This window comes from Balaenoptera acutorostrata, chromosome 15, assembly GCF_949987535.1.
Source record: "Balaenoptera acutorostrata chromosome 15, mBalAcu1.1, whole genome shotgun sequence".
NCBI lineage: Eukaryota > Metazoa > Chordata > Mammalia > Artiodactyla > Balaenopteridae > Balaenoptera > Balaenoptera acutorostrata.
In genome coordinates this window covers 72586096-72605060 of record NC_080078.1, presented here as the reverse complement: position 1 = coordinate 72605060, position 18965 = coordinate 72586096, and the positions used below count along the sequence as shown (strand labels likewise).

The 18965-nt window shown below is 45.6% G+C and overlaps 1 protein-coding gene across 2 annotated transcripts in view; it reads left to right on the top strand.

Moving 5' to 3' along the window:
* PTPRT (protein tyrosine phosphatase receptor type T) overlaps nt 1–18965 on the top strand; it is an 803133-nt gene that overhangs the window by 96834 nt on the left and 687334 nt on the right. For both annotated transcript variants that reach the window (XM_057529518.1, XM_057529519.1), the window contains exon 4: nt 7245–7360. In XM_057529518.1, the coding sequence (XP_057385501.1) occupies nt 7245–7360 (116 nt within the window). The remainder of the gene's footprint in view (nt 1–7244; nt 7361–18965) is intronic.

Genomic DNA, 18965 nt, shown 5'->3' with positions numbered 1-18965 from the left:
GGCCATGGGACGTAACTCAGGAAGACGTGACCCTGGCTGTGTTCTTGTGTAATGTGCTTCATCTGAGTTCAACTTAGATGCTTAGGAGGCTTAAGCTTAAAACTTCCTAGAAATCAAAATGTGCAACTCTGTGAAAGGGGTTGGAATTTGAGAATTCCATTTAACTCTATGTGCAAATATTGGTGGTGCATGTAGTTCCCTGAGTTCTATCCATAGCTCGTGAGTCGTGTAGGGTTGACCAGGGCCTAGCAAAGGCCCCTTCCCAAGGTCCCATGCTCAATCCATATCCAGTCAGGGTTTTTATTCATTCTTTCTTTCAACGAGTTAATTACTGAGCATCAGTTATGTGTCGGGAACTTCTGCTGGACACAGAAGATACTTAAGTGACCAAGATAGGTAGGTCTTTGTTCCCATGTTGTATACTTAGCAGAAGGACAGAGGGAGGAAGGACATTAAGTCACTAATATAATTTCAGATAGTGATGTGTTATGAATATAATGAATGTGAGGGACTCGGATGTGGAGGGCCTTCTTAGATAAAGTGGTCAGGGAGATATCTTTGGAGATGCGGTCTGAGCTGAGATCTGAGTCACAGAAGGAGTTCACTGTATGAAGGTTTGGGGAGGGGGCATTCTAGGCAGAGGAAAGGGCAAGTGATCCCTGCAGTGGGATCAGCTTGATGCTGCCAGAGTAACCTGAGCGTGGGGAACATGGAGGAAAGTGTTTCTGAGTGAAAGGGAAGCAGGGCCCTGAACATCATTGTGAGTGGTTAGATTTTTTTTTTTAACTTATCAAACTGTGTAATTTATTATTTTTTAATTGAAGTATAGTTGATTTACAATGTTGTGTTAATTTCTGCTGTGCAGCAAAGTGATTCAGTTTTTTTATATATATACTTTTCCATTGTGGTTTATGACTGGATATTGAATATGGTTCCCTGTGCTATATACTAGGACCTTGTTGTTTATACATTCTGTACATAATAGTTTGCATTGCTAAACCCCAGACTCCAATCCATCCCTCCCCATGCCCCTCCCCCTTGACAACCACAAGTCTGTTCTCTATGTCTGTGAGTCCGTTTCTGTTTTGTAGATAAGTTCATTTGTGTCATATTTTAGATTGTGAGTGGTTAGATTTTTTTTAATTAATTAACTTTATTTTTTCCTGCGTTGGGTCTTTGTTGCTGCACGCGGGCTTTCTCTAGTTGTGGCGAGCAGGGGCTACTCTTTGTCGCGGTGCACGGGCTTCTCATTGCAGTGGCTTCTCTTGTCATGGAGCATGGGTTCTAGGCGCATGGGCTTCAGTAGTTGTGGCACACGGGCTCAGTAGTTGTGGCTTGTGGACTCTAGAGCACAGGCTCAATAGTTGTGGTGCATGGGCTTAGTTGCTCCGCAGCATGTGGGATCTTCCTGCACCAGGGCTCGAACCCGTGTCCCGTGCATTGGCAGGCAGATTCTCAACCACTGTGCCACCAGGGAAGCCCCATGACTGGTTAGATTTTAATCTAAGTGTAGGGAGGCACCACTGGAGGGGTTTATGCTGGGAATTGATACGATCTCATTTAATTGTTAAAAGATTACTTTGGCTGTTCTGTGGAGGAGGGGTTGAAGGGGGAATAGAGAAGAAGTCAGGAGACCTATGAGAAAGAAAGTTCTAGAGTCATGTAAGAGATGGTGATGTCCTGGACCAGGTGGTGGAGAGACATTCATTCACCATCTGACGTGTTCACTGAGCATATGCTCCATGCCAGACACTAGTCTGGGTTCATGGGAGTGAGTAAGACAGATTCATTCTTTGCCCTCATGGGCTTCCAGTGATGTGAAAGAGACTGAAAATAAAACAAACAATCAGGTAATTATCTGGTCTATAACAGATGGTATATTAGTCAGCTAAGGCTGCCATAACAAAATACACAGACTGGGTGGCTTAAGCAGAATTTCATTTTCTCACAGTCCTGGAGGCCCCAAGTCCAAGGTGAAGGTGGCAGGTTTAGTTTTGTCCGTGGGCTCCCTCCTTTGCTTGCAGACGGCCGCCTTCTCACTTTGTCCTCACATGGTCTTTCCTCTGTGCACATCTGCCCCTGATGTGTCTTTGTGTGTCCAAATTTTCTTATGAGGACATCAGTCAGATTGGGTTACAGCCTGCCCTAACAGCCTCATTTTAACATAATCACCCCTTTAAAGTCTCAGTCATCAAATACAGTCACAATCTGAGCTGTTGAGCATTAAGGCTGCAACCTGTGAATTTTGGGGGGATACAGTTCAGCCCATAACAGATGGTAAGCAGACTATGAAGAAACATAGAGCGTAGAGATGGAGAGCGGTAGTGGACAGACTACAGATGAATTTAGGAGGTGGAGCCCACTGGTCCTAAGTGATGGGGTTAGAGTAGGGACCGGAGGCATCAGAAATGGTGCCCTGCTAGGTTTCTGGCGTCATCAGCTGGGTGGTGTGATTCTGGGGAGGAGGTGTGTGTGACCTTCCACGGTTCCCACTACACATGGGTCCTGGAGGCTGCTCATGGGATCGCGAGTCGTGCAGCCTGCTAGTAGCTTCTGAACTGTCCTTCGGCCTGACAGTGCTTTTCCCCCAACCCCAGCCTTAATGCATTTTTGACTTCACTCATAGCTTGTGAAAAACTTAACTATATTAAAAGAATGCATCCTCTTTGGGTCCTCAGGCTTGTAATTCTCCACTCCAGTTCCCTAAAACATTTTTTAAAAATTAATGTATGGTCAGAGTTTATCAATAAGCGATTCCACTAAGTCTTCCAAAAGTTCCAGAGGGCTTAGTACATGATTTGCAATTGTATTCTCGATCGATTTGAGCTGAAGTTATGACTTTAAACACTTGCCTCTCAGCTTCTGAAACAGTGACCGGAAGATAAGTGTGATACTCAACGGAAATTATTTTCTCCTACAAACTGAGACCTCTCGTCTATATTTTATGGCCCATTTAACATTTTTGTGTTATTCTGCAAATACTTTAGCCATAGTTACCCTCTGCTGCCGTTTCTCCATGTCAGCCATTAGCAGGGCCACTGCAGTTATAACTGTGGACGATAAATGTCAGCACAATTTTCCACTCAGTTTCAAAGTTTCTAGCTCCTAGGTTGACTTTTAAAATTGTTTAAACTTTTTTTTTTTTTTTTTTTCCCATCACAACCTTGTGGGGCCATGTCACTGAGCCCACGGTCTGCAGCACGTTTTTAATGTATGTAGTTGCACTTTCTCCACAATTGTGTGGCTTCCCGCTGAGCACACTGTCAGGTTTAAAGAGCGAGATAAAGGGCACAATAATACGTCTTCAGATGCTGCCCTGACATCTGCAGGAGTTTAAATGTCACCAACATCAAGGCATTTTGCCCCAAATGCACAGCCAGTTTTCTGTTAACCCCATTCCGCAGGGTCCCGGTTTGGGGGCGCTGGGTCTCAGTGGGGAGTGAGTGTGGGATGCTTAAAACCCCCGAGCTGGTGGCTGGTCGGGGCCCCAAGGTCGTCTGTGCTTGGCCGAAGGTTGGTGAGTTGAAGCGGGTGGGGTCATTGCTTTCCTGGAGCTGTGGATGCTGGGTGCAAATCACAGCTGGGAGAGGACAGGGCTCAGGTGGGGGTGGGGGGGTGGGAGGAGGATTGGGGCGGCCAGGAGCTCAGAGAAGTGCACCAAACAGGTCCCCAGCATCAGGAGGATCCGCCAGAGAGAGAGAGAGAGATCTGTCATGGGCTGGAGATGAAGCCGGGGCTCAGAGAGCAAGGGCGTGTGGAGAGGGTGCTAAGCAGGCGGAGGGTGGTCCGGAAAGGTTCCCGCGTTGAGCACCGCGATCCAGGGCTAGTGTGCGCGTGATACCACAGCACGATGCCTGCAGCGGTGGGGACATCCCTGGTTTTATGGGCTCAGACCAGGCAAGACTGGCCAGTGGAAATTGTTCCATAAGAGCTACGTAACAGAGACAGCCACCTAGAAGAGCATGCCTGCGGTCGTGTTTTGTTAATAAGTCTACATAGTGTTTTAATAAATTCAGTCAAGATTTTAGAATGAGGGCTTTCACCTAAGGCTGGATTTCTTACTTGCCTTGAGAAATCGGATGATTGGCTACCCTGAGCACAGCACTGTCACATGGCCTCTGTCTGCTGGATTTAGGGAACTGCTAGCTGCCCCCTGCCTATGGGGCATGGCGTCTTTATCCAGTTCCCCGAAGTCCCCACCACTCCTTATTGCCTCCTCATTGCTGAGGCTGGTGTCAGATACCCGTTATTAGTGTGCCTGTGATGTTGCTTTTCTGATACAGAGAAATCTTTATTTTACCCAAGTCTCTATGAAAGGTGGGAAAATGAATAAGGGGGCAAGGAGGTGGCAGTTTTGTTTTTGTTTGTTTTACAACTGAACCACTTGATTCCTTTACATAACTGTCTGGCTACTGAAGGCACGTGCTTTCAACATCTCTGCTCTCTGTAAACCCTCGGTGTTTCACCAGAATTATTAACGCCAGGGGCCATTAAACCTCTGAATTCTCTACCACTGTACCTAGAAGGGAGGGAAGAAGAGGGATTGCAGATGAAAGAATCAAGGCAAGAGGTCTGCTAGAAAGGAGTCAGAAGCAAGCAGGAGAGGGAATTCCCTGGCGGTCCAGTGGTTGGACTCCCTGCTCTCACTGCCGAGGGCCTGGGTTCAATCCCCGCTTGGAGAACTAAGATCTCACAAGCCGCGCATGGTGTGGTCAAAAACAAAAAAGAAAAAAAAAAAAGAGAAGCAAGCAGGGGACATTGATCCAGAGACAATTCATTTCTAGTTGCACAAGTCCCAGAGGTTAAATGATTTGCCCAGGGTCCCCAAGGGTGAGGGGAGATATCCCTTTGTAAAAACCCAACACAAAACCTCCCAACATTGGAACTAAGATTCTATACCCCCTCCTTACCAGGGAGTAGATGTTCCTTCCCGCTTCAAACAGGTAGCATAAAGGGGCTTACAAGATTCACTCTTTTGCCACTTAAAAATTGACTTGAGGGGCTTCCCTGGTGGCACAGTGGTTGAGAATCTGCCTGCCAATGCAGGGGACACGGGTTCGAGCCCTGGTCTGGGAAGATCCCACATGCCGCGGAGCAGCTAGGCCCGTGAGCCACAGTTGCTGAGCCATCGCGTTTGGAGCCTGTGCTCCGCAACAAGAGAGGCCACGACAGTGAGAGGCCCGCGCGCCACGATGAAGAGTGGCCCCCGCTTGCCGCAACTAGAGAAAGCCCTCGCATGGAAACGAAGACCCAACACAGCCATAAGTAAATAAATAAATAAATAAATAAATAAAATTTAAAAAAAAAATGTGACTTGAACTGATAGTTCCAAAAATAACTTTACAAAATTATACAGGAGAGCAAAAAGGAAAAAATTTCAGACAATCAAAGCAGCATGACATCTGTCAGGTTGACTAGATGCACGAATCTTCAACTCTGAGAAGCCCACAGTGAGAGGACTTCCCTGGGCCTTGGACTCGTGACGCCATCTAGTCGTGGGGCCCTGGAGGTGGCATGAGGGGGACTGAGCTGTTGTCACTTTGTTTAGAAACCTGAGCAGAAGCTGTATGTTTTCGCACAGTGAGTCTGCCTGATCATGCCAAGGTCCTTGACTTCTGCTGAGCGTTGCAGGTGGTGACACAGTTTGGTAGAGCAGACAGTTCAAAGTGTGAAGGCCATGGGGACAAATGCCAAGGAAAGGAACCTCCTGTGGTAAAATATTCCGGAGCAATGAGAGGAGTCTGGAGGATCAGCACAGCCTTGCCTGTGAGCCCTTTCTTTGGACCCTGGGCTCCAGGTGACACCGTTGACCTCCCGTTGTCCATGAGGCAAGAGAATGTGCTGGTTAAATGCTGAGTTTTGGGGCTAAAATGGACCTGGACTGAATTCTGTTCCTGTCATTAATGCTGTGTGGTGTTGGACAAATTAAACTTGGTGAGCCTTGGTTTCTGCGTCTCTAAAAGGGAAATAATACTAGTGTCTGCTTTAGGGAATGTTATGAAGTTAACTTCAATAAAACATGTAAAGCATTTTTCACAGTGCCTGGCATTGTAGGAGCTTTCAGTAAGTGATGTTATGATTATTACTTGTCTGTCTGGATGTTTGACTCCCTCTGAAAAGATGGCCAAAGGCCCTCGTTGAACCTCCTGATTTTCTTAACAACTGTCCATTTGATCGCATTCCACGGGTATTTGATGCCTGGTTCATCACTGATTTGGTTGATGTGATAGGGATCGTTGGCACTTTAGTGCCTTGATGAAGAAACGCATTCTTCTAGACATAGATTATCAATCCACTCGTCTTTGGAGAGCTCACATAGGCAAGGACCTCTCTCCACAAACAAGAGATGAACCCAAGTTACCCAACATAAAACATATGTTTAATTCTAGAACTGATTACCCATGGACACCATGAGTTCCATCTGAAAGTCCTTTCTCCTGTTACGCCAGGTCCCCGGAGTAAATGTCCCACCTCCATCCCATCCCTAGATAACATAGCTTAGAGTGAAAAGTGCAGACTCTGAATGTGTCTTGAATTCTCGGTGCCTTGCTTCACTCGCTGTAAAATAGAGATAATACCACCACCAGCTGCATTGGGTTAAGTGAGTTACCATGTGTAGACACTGCCACGACACCAGTCACGGAACCTTCATTCACGTAGTGCTTACTACTAGTGTTCTCCTCCACCTTTTCTCCATCCTCCCCTCTTTGCCCTCCTCATGATCGGCGTCATCGCCAAGGCCAGGTGTGGAAGTCTCAGGCCCAAAGGTGCTTCACTTCAGTTTTCTTCTTTCTGCTCACCCAGGTCTACAGGGAGATATCTTCTGGGGTGACCCCCCCCCCCATCCCTCTGACTTCCTTTTGCAAACATGGCAGTATTACCCAGCAGCTAATAATATGGATTTTGAGGCTCTCAGAGACATGGATTCATGTCTTGCCTTCCCCAGTTTCTGGCTGTCTGACCATGACAGACCTTCAGAGCATTAATTTTCTGATTGGTGAAATGGAGTTACTGCCCACCTTGTGGATTTTTGTGAGATTTAAGTGAGATGATGTATGTAAATGTCTTAGAACAGTAACTGGCTCAGGAAGTGATCAATCAACAGTAGCTTTTCACCGAGCCAGACCATCTCCTAAGCACAAATTCGCCCCTGCCCAGTGCCCATCCTGAGCTCCCACCCGCCGACAGGGACATGGTCAGGCTGTTGAATTCTGTCCTCATATGCTTTTTGGCTTCTCTCTTAGGAAAAGCACCTCATTTTCTGCGGCTCCAAAATGTCGAGGTGAACGTGGGGCAGAATGCCACCTTTCAGTGCATTGCTGGTGGAAAGTGGTCTCAGCATGACAAACTTTGGCTCCAGGTAAGGATGGGAGGGGCCTCCTGCTCATACCTGCCCATCCCTTGGGAAGGGAAGAAAGTGTGTGCTGTGATAAAGGGCTTGGTGGGGAAGCGGAAGGGGTATTTTTTATGTACCTCTGCTCCTTGGATGATACTCTGCATCCATGATCTTGTTAAATCTAAACTCTAATTCTGTTATGTAGGCATCAGTATTCCCCATTTTACAGATTGAGAAACTGAGGTCACAAACATAAAAGTGCCAGAAGTAGAATTTGCAACTATGAGCTTTCCAAACTGCCCTCTAACAAACTTTGTCCTTTAAGCCCAGAATCCGAGGACTAAGGCAAACTGGATATTTTAGATTCTGGGTACATTTTCATTTCCATATGACTTTTTTGTCAATTTCTAATACAGAAGAAAAAAGGCCTGTTGGATTTTGATGGGGTTTGATTGCATTGAACCTATAGATCCCTTTGGGGAAAACTGACAGCTTAACAATAATGAGTGTTTTCTCATCGTGAACATGGTATATTTCTTTACTTATTAAGATCTGTAGTAATTCCACTCAGCAAAGTTTTATAATTTTCATTGTTCAGGTCTTGTATATCTTTAGTCAGTCTTATCTCTAAATATCTCCTATTTTTGATGCTACTCTAAAATACATTTAAAAAAAACCCTCAATTTCTGATTTTTCATTACTGGTATACAGAAATACAATCGACTTTCCTATATTGATCCTGTACCCTGTAACATTGTTAAACTTAATATGACTATTTAAATTTAAATTAGTTAAAATAAATACAATTCAGCACTCAGATGCCCAGTTGCACTAGCCACATTTCAAGTGCACAATAGCCACATGTATCTTGTGGCTACCATGTTGGACAAATGCAGATAGAGAACATTTCTGACATTGCAGAGAGTCTTACTGGAGACCACAGCTCTAGAGAGACATCACCTCCAGTTCAAGGAATCAGGAATATTGCTTGAAGGAAGCTGACTCCTGTTACCTCCAACTTCATATACTTAAAGTTCTCTATCATCTCTTCTGACTCACATAGTTTGTATGTTGGTCCTTAACCCATGCCCAGCACACTTTGATGGGAGTTCATAGTATCACTTCTCTTCTTGCATTTGAGCCCATTTCCTGCAGTTGGAAAGTCCCTGGGCCGAGAGAGCACATCTAGGAGCTTCTTTTCTTGCTTCTTAGCAGAGCAGTAGAATGAAAATAACAGTCAGTGATAATGCCTGCTCCTGCTGCTTTCCGGGTCTGCCTGCAGACCACGAGAGAGCACGGGAAACTTCCACATGTCACTCAAGTATTACGTAATGCTATTTATTCATTATAATTAGTATTAAAGTGCATCAGGCTCCCAAGAAGCTTTGTCATGTCAATGGCATTGCCTCAGTTGGGTCACAAGAATGAGAAGAGACAGTCACAGTACATTCAGCATCTTTATTTGGGTTTTCCAATTATCTTATGAACGTTATTGCTACAGTTCTGAGTTGCGTGCTCTAAACCTTGAGTCTATCAGTGGAAGGATGTTAAAGCAGAATGTAATTGAAGTTTTGAAGGAAATAGAAACACATGGTTTAGAACTCTTCCACATCTTATTTATTTATCTACTTTTCAGTGTAAACCAAATCTTATTTCCAGAACGTTTTTCAGGTGGCTTACAATGGGACATAAAGCATGACAGGATAGCATAAATTAAGTGAGGCAACACAAAATAGGAGGAAAATAACATGTCGGAGCTGGTCATATGCTAAAAACTGCATTTCTGTAAGTCTGCTGCTTCCTGGTGGGTCACAGGCAGAGCCCACAGCACCATGGCCACAGACAGAATAAGGAAAGCTTGTCGGATACACAGTTCACAGTGATGTCCCTGAGATGAACACAAACCAGTGGCTCCAGAAAATTCTGTCGTTCACACAGAGGCCAGACAGGAATTGTTCCCAGGAGTCCTCATAAAGAAAACAGTCTGTGATGTAGGGAACAGCATTTTCCACCACAGTCTTACTGAGGGCACACAAGTGAGTTTCCTAGGCTTGTTTCCCATAGTGATGCTCTGGGTAAAAGCAATTTGGCGGCGGGGGCGGGGGTGGGTGGGAGGGAGGTGGGGTGGGCAGTGTGATATGGCAGAGGTCCCCAGCTCTCTACCATTGCCATCCTGGGATACCTCACATGTATCTGGAGAGTGAATAGATTAAATAACTATTTCTTCAAGGAAACCACCAGAAATGTTGTCTCCCTCATCTATATTTCAGGAAATATTGGGAGGTAGATGGCTTACACTATGCTCTCTGGCAAAATGCCCGCTTGGCCAGTTAAGTCCAGGCTTATATTCAACAGTGTAGTTGGAAGTAGGTCAACATCTTTCTATAAAATATGAGACGCCAGTCATGATACCTGCCACCCAAGAGAGAATTGCAGCCATGATCTGAGATGGACGAGCTAAGGCAGTGGCGGATTTCTCATGAGATGTTGCTTTGGATTTATCCCAGCGCCCAGAGGACCAGCCTGCAGACTTGCCACAGTTGTGTTCCGTGTAACAGGCCGGGGCGCCTCGGCCTGAGAATTTCCAAAGCGAGTGAAGCAGACACATTGTAGCCAAGAGTCCACAGGACACCTACAGCAGGTGTGCCTTTCAACAATGCTATTTCTTGCTGTAGCTTCCAAGATAAGCTGACTATTCACTAAGTCACCAAATGTGGAAACTTTTTTTATCCAGCAGTTTTAAGTCAGGGAAATAAAGGCGGTGGCTTTATTCTCAGAATAGTATGTCAGTGGCCCTTCTCTCTGGCAGTGGTTAGGGAAAAGTTGGTGGACTCGTATTTGGGGATGAATCCCTGTTGCCTGTTGTAGAGAATGCTTACCTTCTTTTCCTTTTACCTGCTTGTCCTTAAGTGCTTTCAGATCATAAATAAGTTAAAAAGGAAGACTCCCCATACCCCTGTTTTGCACCCTCCTGAAGACTTAATATGCTCTTCAGAAGACTCTGTCTGCTAGTGCCAGCTTTCATGGAATTATAGTGCAAGTTTTACATAAAAATCAACAGACAGGACCTATACAGAAATGTGTATACCTAAGGCTAGAACAATTGTAGTCTTTTAGGGAAAAGGCGGATAAAGGCCAATAAAAGTTATACACAAGCTCGTCTTGTTTTGGGATGATTTCTTCTTGAGGTGAAGCATGTAGTGCCGTGGTCTCCGGTGGAAGGGCCTCATTCATAACTTGCTGATTCCTTATGTGATGCTTTGTCTTGAGGAATCCAAACTTGTGATTCTTCAAGCATTTTTTTCAAGCGAGTAGTTGGTGTGCATCCTGACTGGAATGGCTACATTCATCCTGACTAGAATGACTACAGCAAAGCAGCCTACAGTCTGGGGAGCCCTTTTGGAAAAAGGAGGAAAAAAAAGAGCAATATTCAGGGTACAACTAGGTGGAACTGTAGTGACAAATTATCAGTGTAGCACTGTGAAAATGTACATGGTACATCTTTTCTGGAAGGTAATTTGGCAGTAGCTAGCTAACACTTTTAAATGTACATATTCTTCCGGCAAGTAATTTTACTTTTGGGAATACACCTAAGAAAATAACCAGAGACAGGGAAAAAAATGTATATGCAAGTGTGTTCAGCAGGATGAAAAACTGAAAACAACCTAAATGTCCAGCAAAAGGGGACTGATTAAGTAAATGGAGCCATTAAATATCAGTTTATAGAAGTCTATTTAATGCCATTTTCACAGTATATATTTAAGTGAAAATAGCAAGTTATAAAACGATATGCCCAATATATTAATTTTATATCAAAAACCAACCATATGTATACACACATATTTACACAAATATATACATACCTGTATAAATATACACATATAACACTATAAAACACATATCAAGACACTTAATAATTGATTGCGATGGTAGATCATGTATGCTTTTTATTTTCATCTTCACGCTTTTCTGTTTCATCCAAATATGCTAAAATGAATGTAGGTAACTAATATTAACAGAAAAAATGCTGTTAAAAGGAGAAAAATGACCACTTTTTCCTAGGCACAGCATATTCTAAGGATGGTAGGAGCCTTCACAGGGCATAGCAGAATTAGGGGTAGCTATTCCGACAGAAGCGGCAGCATTGGCCCCTGTTGAGAATACGGGTAAAATTACCCTCAGACTGCCCCACCTCCTCATCGCCACCAAGAGATACTGTTCGTTAAGGTGGAGGTTTAGAAATATTTTTGTGTGTCACCTGGTCTTTACGGAAGATTGCTGCGGGATCCATGCACTCCTCAGGGGCTCCAGGGCAGACCCTGTCAGCCCCACCCCAAGGCCGACTTCCAGGTCTCCCTACAAAGGATTCACTCCATCGGAAGTCTGTACAACGAATAGCGTTCGAAGAGTCTCAGAAATGAGGCCACGTGTCCGAAGCCTCTGCACAGATCTCAGTAGGGGCAACATACGTGTTTAGACAAATCACGGGCGTTGTTACACCCTAATTTGGCAGGAAAAGGCTCCTGCCCTGGGAAGCCATCAGCACAGCAGTGACCACACCAGGGCTGATGAGATAAGCAGACGTGTCAGTCCTCTGTGGCAGATTCTTCCCGTAAACCTGTTTTCCCGCTCCCCGCAGGGCTACCGCTGGCTCCTGGAACCAGCTCCCCCTCCTGCCTGCATCTCTGCCAGGTGTCCCTTCCATGCACGGCTTCTGCTGAAAACCTAGTGGTCACCCTACAACTACATACTAAGGAGAAATTCACGCCGATACTCAACACAGCTGGCACGTATTGAGTGGGTTACACATACGATGTATTTAATTCTCACAACCAGTCTCTCAGGTAGATGCTATTTGTAGCCCTGCTTTATAGATGAGGAGACTGAACCTTAAGGGTAAATGAGTCAAAGTTACCCAGGTCGTGAGCAGTAGAGGCAGGATTTGAATGCAGGTCTATGTCTATGTCCTGGGTGGGCTCATCCTTCCATGCTAACCTCATAGCCCTGCCCACCTGTATCTCCACTCCAGCCTTTCCTTCCATACAGATGGCTTCCTATTAAAAAAAAATTCATGTATTTATCACCTAGTTACCCACCTCTAATTTTCACTGTACTAGGTACTTAAAGAGATTTGAGTCTCTCAAATCTACAAACGAAATTCCAACACCCTTGGGCTTTTTTTTCAAATTTCTGCCTTCTAGTTGCCTTCTTACAGCTCTTTTCCCCTTCTCGGCCACATTTCTTAAACGTGATGTCTACACTTGCAGTGTGGCTTTCTTTAACTCCTGCCTCTTCCCAGAAGTGGCTCTTGTGAAGGTCACCAGTGCTTTCCTTGTTGCTAAAGCCAGGGGGCGGGGTGGTGGCGGTGGTACTCCTCCTCCCCCTCCTCCCCCCGTCCTCCTCCATTATTATTATTATTCCTTACAGTTGGCTCTTCTTTCAGCATTTGATGATGCTGACCGCTGCCTCCTTGAAAATCTTCCTGCCCTCTTGGTTCCATGGCATCATCTGTCAGCAACTATGAAGGGTCTGAGAGTTTGCCTTATTTGCAAGCAAAGGGGTTAGGCTGCCCATTGCGTGGTTGCATGGGTGCTGGCAGGAGACACGAGACTCTTGGGTCAGAGACAAAGGACTTTATTACTCATTACCCCGCAGGCAGCACAAGCTTCATGTCTGCAACAGTTTCCCTTGTGCCCCCAAGTCCTGTGAAGATGATGTGAGGGTGGATCCAGGTGGAGTTTACACACAGCAGGTCTGTGTCATAGCTGGGGAACCCCACGCGTAGGATACCCCAATCTTTTATTATTACTTTTGAGATATAATTCACAAACCATAAAGTTCAGTAAGTCTACCACTTAGTGGGTTTTAGTGTGTTTACGGCGTCATGGCACCATTACTACATGCTCTGTCTTTCCTTCTTTTCACCTGTAGGGACCCCAGATTAAAAAACAGCTCCTGTAGGGCGACCCAGGGGAGGGAAATCTAGCTGGGCTTTGGATTTGCACAGGGTTGGGTTCCCTCAGATTCGTCTGAAGCTGATGCATGGACCGCATCCTCCTCCGTCCTGTGCAACTCCTCTCCGAGGACCGTAGGCAACTCTGACCTGGAACTGTCCCCTCACACACGTATTCTTTCCTCCTTTACTTTCTGATATTTTTTCTTCCTGTCTTCCCTCAGCCCATCCCCCATTTATGTGCTTCAGGATTGATCCAGCTCATTCCCGCCCCAGCACGTGGGAGCTGGGAGAAAGGCAGCCCTGCTTCTTGCCCTCATGGAACTTACCTTTCGGCAGCAGAGACAGACATTTAGCAACTAATCACAGAGTTACGTATTTTATCACACATGTGACCAGGCTCCCAGTGGGGAAAAGGGTCTGCTGAGGAGGTAGGGAGCAGGGAGAGTGGGGAGGAATTATGAGTCTCAGAGAAGTGCCCGTGGAAGAAGTGGCCTGTGAGCAGAGTTCAGAGAGGTGAACTGGAAATAGTCAAAGGGCCATAGGCTGCACAGGGCGACGGCATGTGTGCAGGCCCTTCACCCCCTGCTCATCCTCTTTGCTCAGGGCTGACGGCTCCCTGTAGGGCTTATGCCAGGACCCTCCTGACGCTGCAGGAACTTTGAACCCAGAAATCAACCGTAAATGGGCAGTCAGCCATGCGTGCGGTGGGCCCTTGGGAGGTCTTTAGCACAGTGAATCAAAAATGATTTATGTCCACTTCTATTTCTTTTAACTTTTAATAAAGAATAATCAAAAGCTATTCTTTAGAGATTGCCAAAGAGGTGCAAATATGGTCTTAAGAGAATCAGTGGGCCAGCTTTTAGCAAGTTTCCAAGTGTCATGCCATTGACGCAGTATGACTAGAAACGAAAAGAATATTTATTACGAATGAATTGTGGGAAGTTCACCAAATATTTTCTAGCCAGGAGATTTCTGGAGCAATTAGAATAATTTTCAACTGGAAACGCTGGCCTCATTTTACGTGTGTGTGTGTGTGCGCGCGCACTTGCTCTAGGAGCTCAAATCAGCACACGAAAGGTTTCTAGGACCCATGTGTTAGAATATCTCCTGTAAAACAGTCATAATGTCAGCTGCACACAGTTTCCTTTTATTAAAGACAGTAATGTTTCCACTTCTGCTGATTATAAATCAATTGCAAGCCGCCATGCACTCCGGCATGTCCGGAAATAATGACAGCCATTTTTGCAAGCTGTGTCGTATGTCTTTGTGAAGGGAATAACGTCCTGACACAGGAGCAGAGAGGATGGGGAATTGCAAAATGGTGAGGCCATTATAGATACCTTGATAGTCAGTCAGATAATATGAAAACAGCAGGCTTTCCATGGCATCAGGTGCTTCTCTTGTCTTCCTTTCTAGATAGTTCCTGAAGATAGGTTTTTGCCTGAGGGGTGGAAGGATGCACATATGCCAGGGTCAGAAATATTAAAGTGTGGGCATTTGCAGTCCATACTCTTGTAAAGAGTGTGTGCTCTCAAACCAAGCCGGCTTATTCCACATAACATAGAACAAGCTAAGGGAAGGTGGAATTTGAGTTGTTTTAAAAGAGAGAGATAAGCAGATGAAAAAGAAAGAAAAAAGAGAGGTTTCAAAGGGAACTATTACCATGATGAATGAGAGAGACATGGGTATAAAATGGGATTAAGCAGGACCACCGATTAGGCTACAAAATGCCTTTGTTCAGCTTAGAACACATGTGCCCCCCTGGGTGGATGAACTGGAAAAAGGTTCGCACTATGGGCACATGCAGCCCCAAGGCATATAGCCTGGCAGGCAGACAGAGCCTTTGGGCAAAGAAAACAGGTAGCCTTCCTCCAAGTGGATTCGGTCAGCCTGTGGTCAGGACTCCTGCTTTGCCTGCAGAGCAGGGGCTGGATTTGGGTGCCACACCCTTGGCCCATGGCTGGGCATCTTTGGTGCGGTGACCAATTGCTCAGCCTCAGGGAGTGGCCTGAATTTAAGGAATGTTTCCATTCATGTGTTTCGTGATATTATTTGGCCCTGTTCTTTCCACTGAGGGACTTAAGGTGACATTAGCCTTCAAATCTTGGAGACAGAGGACAAGGCCAGCAGCATCAGTGTCACTCTGGAGCTTGTTAGAAATGCGGATTATCTAGCTTCACCCCTGACCTACTGAGTCACTCTGGAGGTGATCATTATGCATGCTAAGGTTTGAGAGCCGCTGCTTTAGACGGATGGAGTTGGGGTAAGAAAACCTCACCCAAGCCTAATAGGACATTAGATATGACACCCCTTAATAATATATTCAGAAAGTCCATTAGCCAGGAATGCAGGAAGATGCTTTGCCCCTCCTTACATAGATATTTCCGATGTCGAGACCCCTGAGGTTTCTAGAAAGCTAGGCATAGATCACATCACTTCCCAAACTGTTTTCTGTGGAGCAGTCATTTCCTGCAAGATGGCGTTTGATGTTCTTTGAAGAAGCAAAGTGAGTTTCTGGAACACTGCACATTCTATCCTCCTCACACAGAGTCACAGGGTAACTGTGCGCTGTCGTGTACTGGCTGGCAGCTGGGCGATGTGATTAAGGCCTCAGTGTCTGGAGTCAGGTCACCTGGGTCCACATCGTAACTCCATCCCTCAGCAAAGTCATGTAAGGTTTTGCTCCTCTTCCTGTGGTTCGTGGACCAGCGTCAGCGACAAGACTTGGGAGCTAGCTAGAGATGAAGGGTGTCAGGTCCCACCACAGACTCAGGGAATCAGAGTCTGCATTTTTAACAAGATTCCCCAGGTGGTTTGTATGCACATTAATTTGAAAAGTACTATTCTAAACCACGTTGCTTGACCTGTCTGCCTCAGTTTCCTTATCTGAAAAACAGGAATATTCTTAGGACCTATCTCATGCCTTATCATCCATGAGAATCACCTGGAGGGTCTGTGAAAGCAAAAATGGCCTGGCTCCCCCCGTAACAGCTCCTGATTTATTAGGTCCAGAGAGGGGCCAGAAAATGTGCATTTCTAACAGGTTCCCAGGGGATGCTAATGCAGTAGGTCTGGGGACCGCACTTTGAGAACCACTGCTTTAGACTATCCTAAAAGCATTGCTCATCCTCTGCTGACCGTGTTTTCCTCCTTGAAGGATGCTATTTCAATACTTTACTTTGTGTTTATGTTTTGCCCTTTTTGCTGTTTTGTTGGAATCTTAACACCAGCCTGTAAATTCTTCTGAAATTATACATTCCACACACTCTCATTTTCTGTTTTGTTGAATAACGAGTACATTTCCAGTGTGATTAATGATAGAATAAGGAAAGGGGAAAAGACAACTCAGACTACCAACCCCAATAAACAGCCTCCATAAATGGATATCAGCCCCGGAAATCTCATTAAAATTAACATTGCTCACAGGTTCCCAGGCAATGTCGATGCTGCTGGTCTGGGACCCACCCTTTGAGAAGTACTTTCCTAGGGATTTTAGAAGGATTAAGTGGATTCTATCGTGTAAGCCAGTTAACACAGTGCCTAGCACAGACTGAGCACTCGGACATGTTCGTTAATATGACTTTTTACTTAATAAATGCTCAGACAAATCCCATTACTTTGAACAAAATATTTAGCAAACTCAATTATGGAACTTTATTCGCTGGGGGATAGATTGACTTTTCAGAGGAAACAGTGTGTTACTGCAGGGGTACTTGAGCTTCCCACATTGTCAGTGATCTATGGAGATCAGTTCCCAGCCCCCTGCCCCCTTTTTTTTTTTAACATAGATTCAGGAGCAGACAACCAGCAAATCTCAGGGCAGTGGCTCATGGGCTTTCAGGAGACCCTATGTATAATATACTGGAGGAGGAGATAGAGATAGGAAGGTGCTGGGTAGAATGGATTAAAGTGTCCTTTATGAGCCAAAAACCACAGGGTACTGTGCATGTTGGCTGCTAAAGGCTCACAAAGCCTCCTTCCCCAGAGAACTGTGTCCTTGGTCAAATGGGAACCGTTTCTTCCTCCCCAACCTGGTCATGACCTGTGACTGATCGGCGTGGAGTGCAGAAGCTGGCTTCTTGCCTCCTGGTGGGATTAACTCTGGTACACTTCATGCTCTGGAGCTCCGCGGAGTCAGGCTGAAGCCAGACCCCAGTTTCCACCACATCGTTGCTCGGCTTCTTTCCTCACCCTTTCCTTCATCCCCTTTCTCCTGAGAGCACTCAGTAAATCACCAGGTCTCAGACTCTGCTTCCTTCTGGGGAGCCCAACCTAAGACACCCTTCTGAGTGCCCACGGGGAAATTTAGTCAATTGATTCATTGACTCAGAGGGGCTAGAAGATGATTGATTTTAGAACAGCAGACATAGCTCTGAAAAACTTGCCACAAGAAGAGAGGAAGTGTGCCTGGAACTTTCAGAGGAAGGATGTACTTATGGATGAAAAATATCACAGGAGCCAAAAGAAAATTTCCAACAAGCCAAAGGGGTGACATGGGCCTAAGGGTTTGATAGAATTTTCCACAGGCTTCTATGTGCATCATCTGTGTCATGCTCCTCTCTGGCTTTTCCCAGGACTTTGACTTCCCTTCACTGTCCTGCTTCTCTTTCCTAGCATCCTAACATCTGCATCCCTGCGCACTTACCTGGCACCTGGTGTCATGGCTGGGAAGCTTTACTCTCCCACTTTGCCTCTGGGTTGTGGTCCACTTCAGGCTCCTGGCATCTCCCCTGCACCACCTGTCCCTGTGCCCACTCAAACCTGCTCATTGCCTATGGGCTTAGGTTTCTGAGTCTTTTCCTGCTTCATGAAACCTCCCCTTGTTTTCTTCCCTTGCATTTTCTCTTCTGCCTCTGTCTGGGGCTGAGACAGTGGCTGGCACCTGTGCTTCTTACGCCTCCTCTCTGCTTAAATCCCTTCTCCGTGTTGCCACAACATTCTGGCATCTGAGCCTCTCACCATCCATTCCTGGTCTTCTAGAATCCCTCCCGATCTCTGCTCCTGGGCTCCTGGGTGACTGCTCAATTGCCTTGACCTTGAGCACCTGCTTGCCCTTCCATCTGGGCTCATCTCTCTGAACTTAACCTCCATTTCTCCTTGCCCTGGTCCATCACAGCCCTATTTCCTATTGTGACTCTGGGCCCTCCTGCTCGTCCCTGTCCTGCTGTTGTCTGCTCCCAAAATGACAGGTGTGATTATCAAAAGGCCTATTTTCTAGAGATTTTATTGGACAACCTGCAATTTCCTATCCTTCCGTGGGAGAAAGCCTGGTGGTTCGGGAGCTAAACAGAAAAATCTAAATTGTTCAAGGGGAGGCACTGAATCCTCTCTGGTTCTGCTGGAATCTGACATCATTAAGAAGAAAAGTTAAATAATACTGGAGGAGACACCAAAATAAAATTTAAACATGAAAAATTATGAAAAATTAATATTTTGCGCTTAATCAGTCCTTTGCCGTTTGTGTTAATTCCTTATTGCTGATGTAACAAGTTGCGCAAACTTAGTGGCTTAAAACAATGCAGATTTATTACTTTACAGTTATGGAGATCAGAAGTCAGAAATTGGGTCTTACTGGGTTAAAATCAAGGTGTTGGCCGGGCTGGGCTCCTTCTGGAGAAGGAGAGGGAAGAATCTCTTCCCTTACCCTTTCCAGCTTCTGGAGGCTGCCCTGAA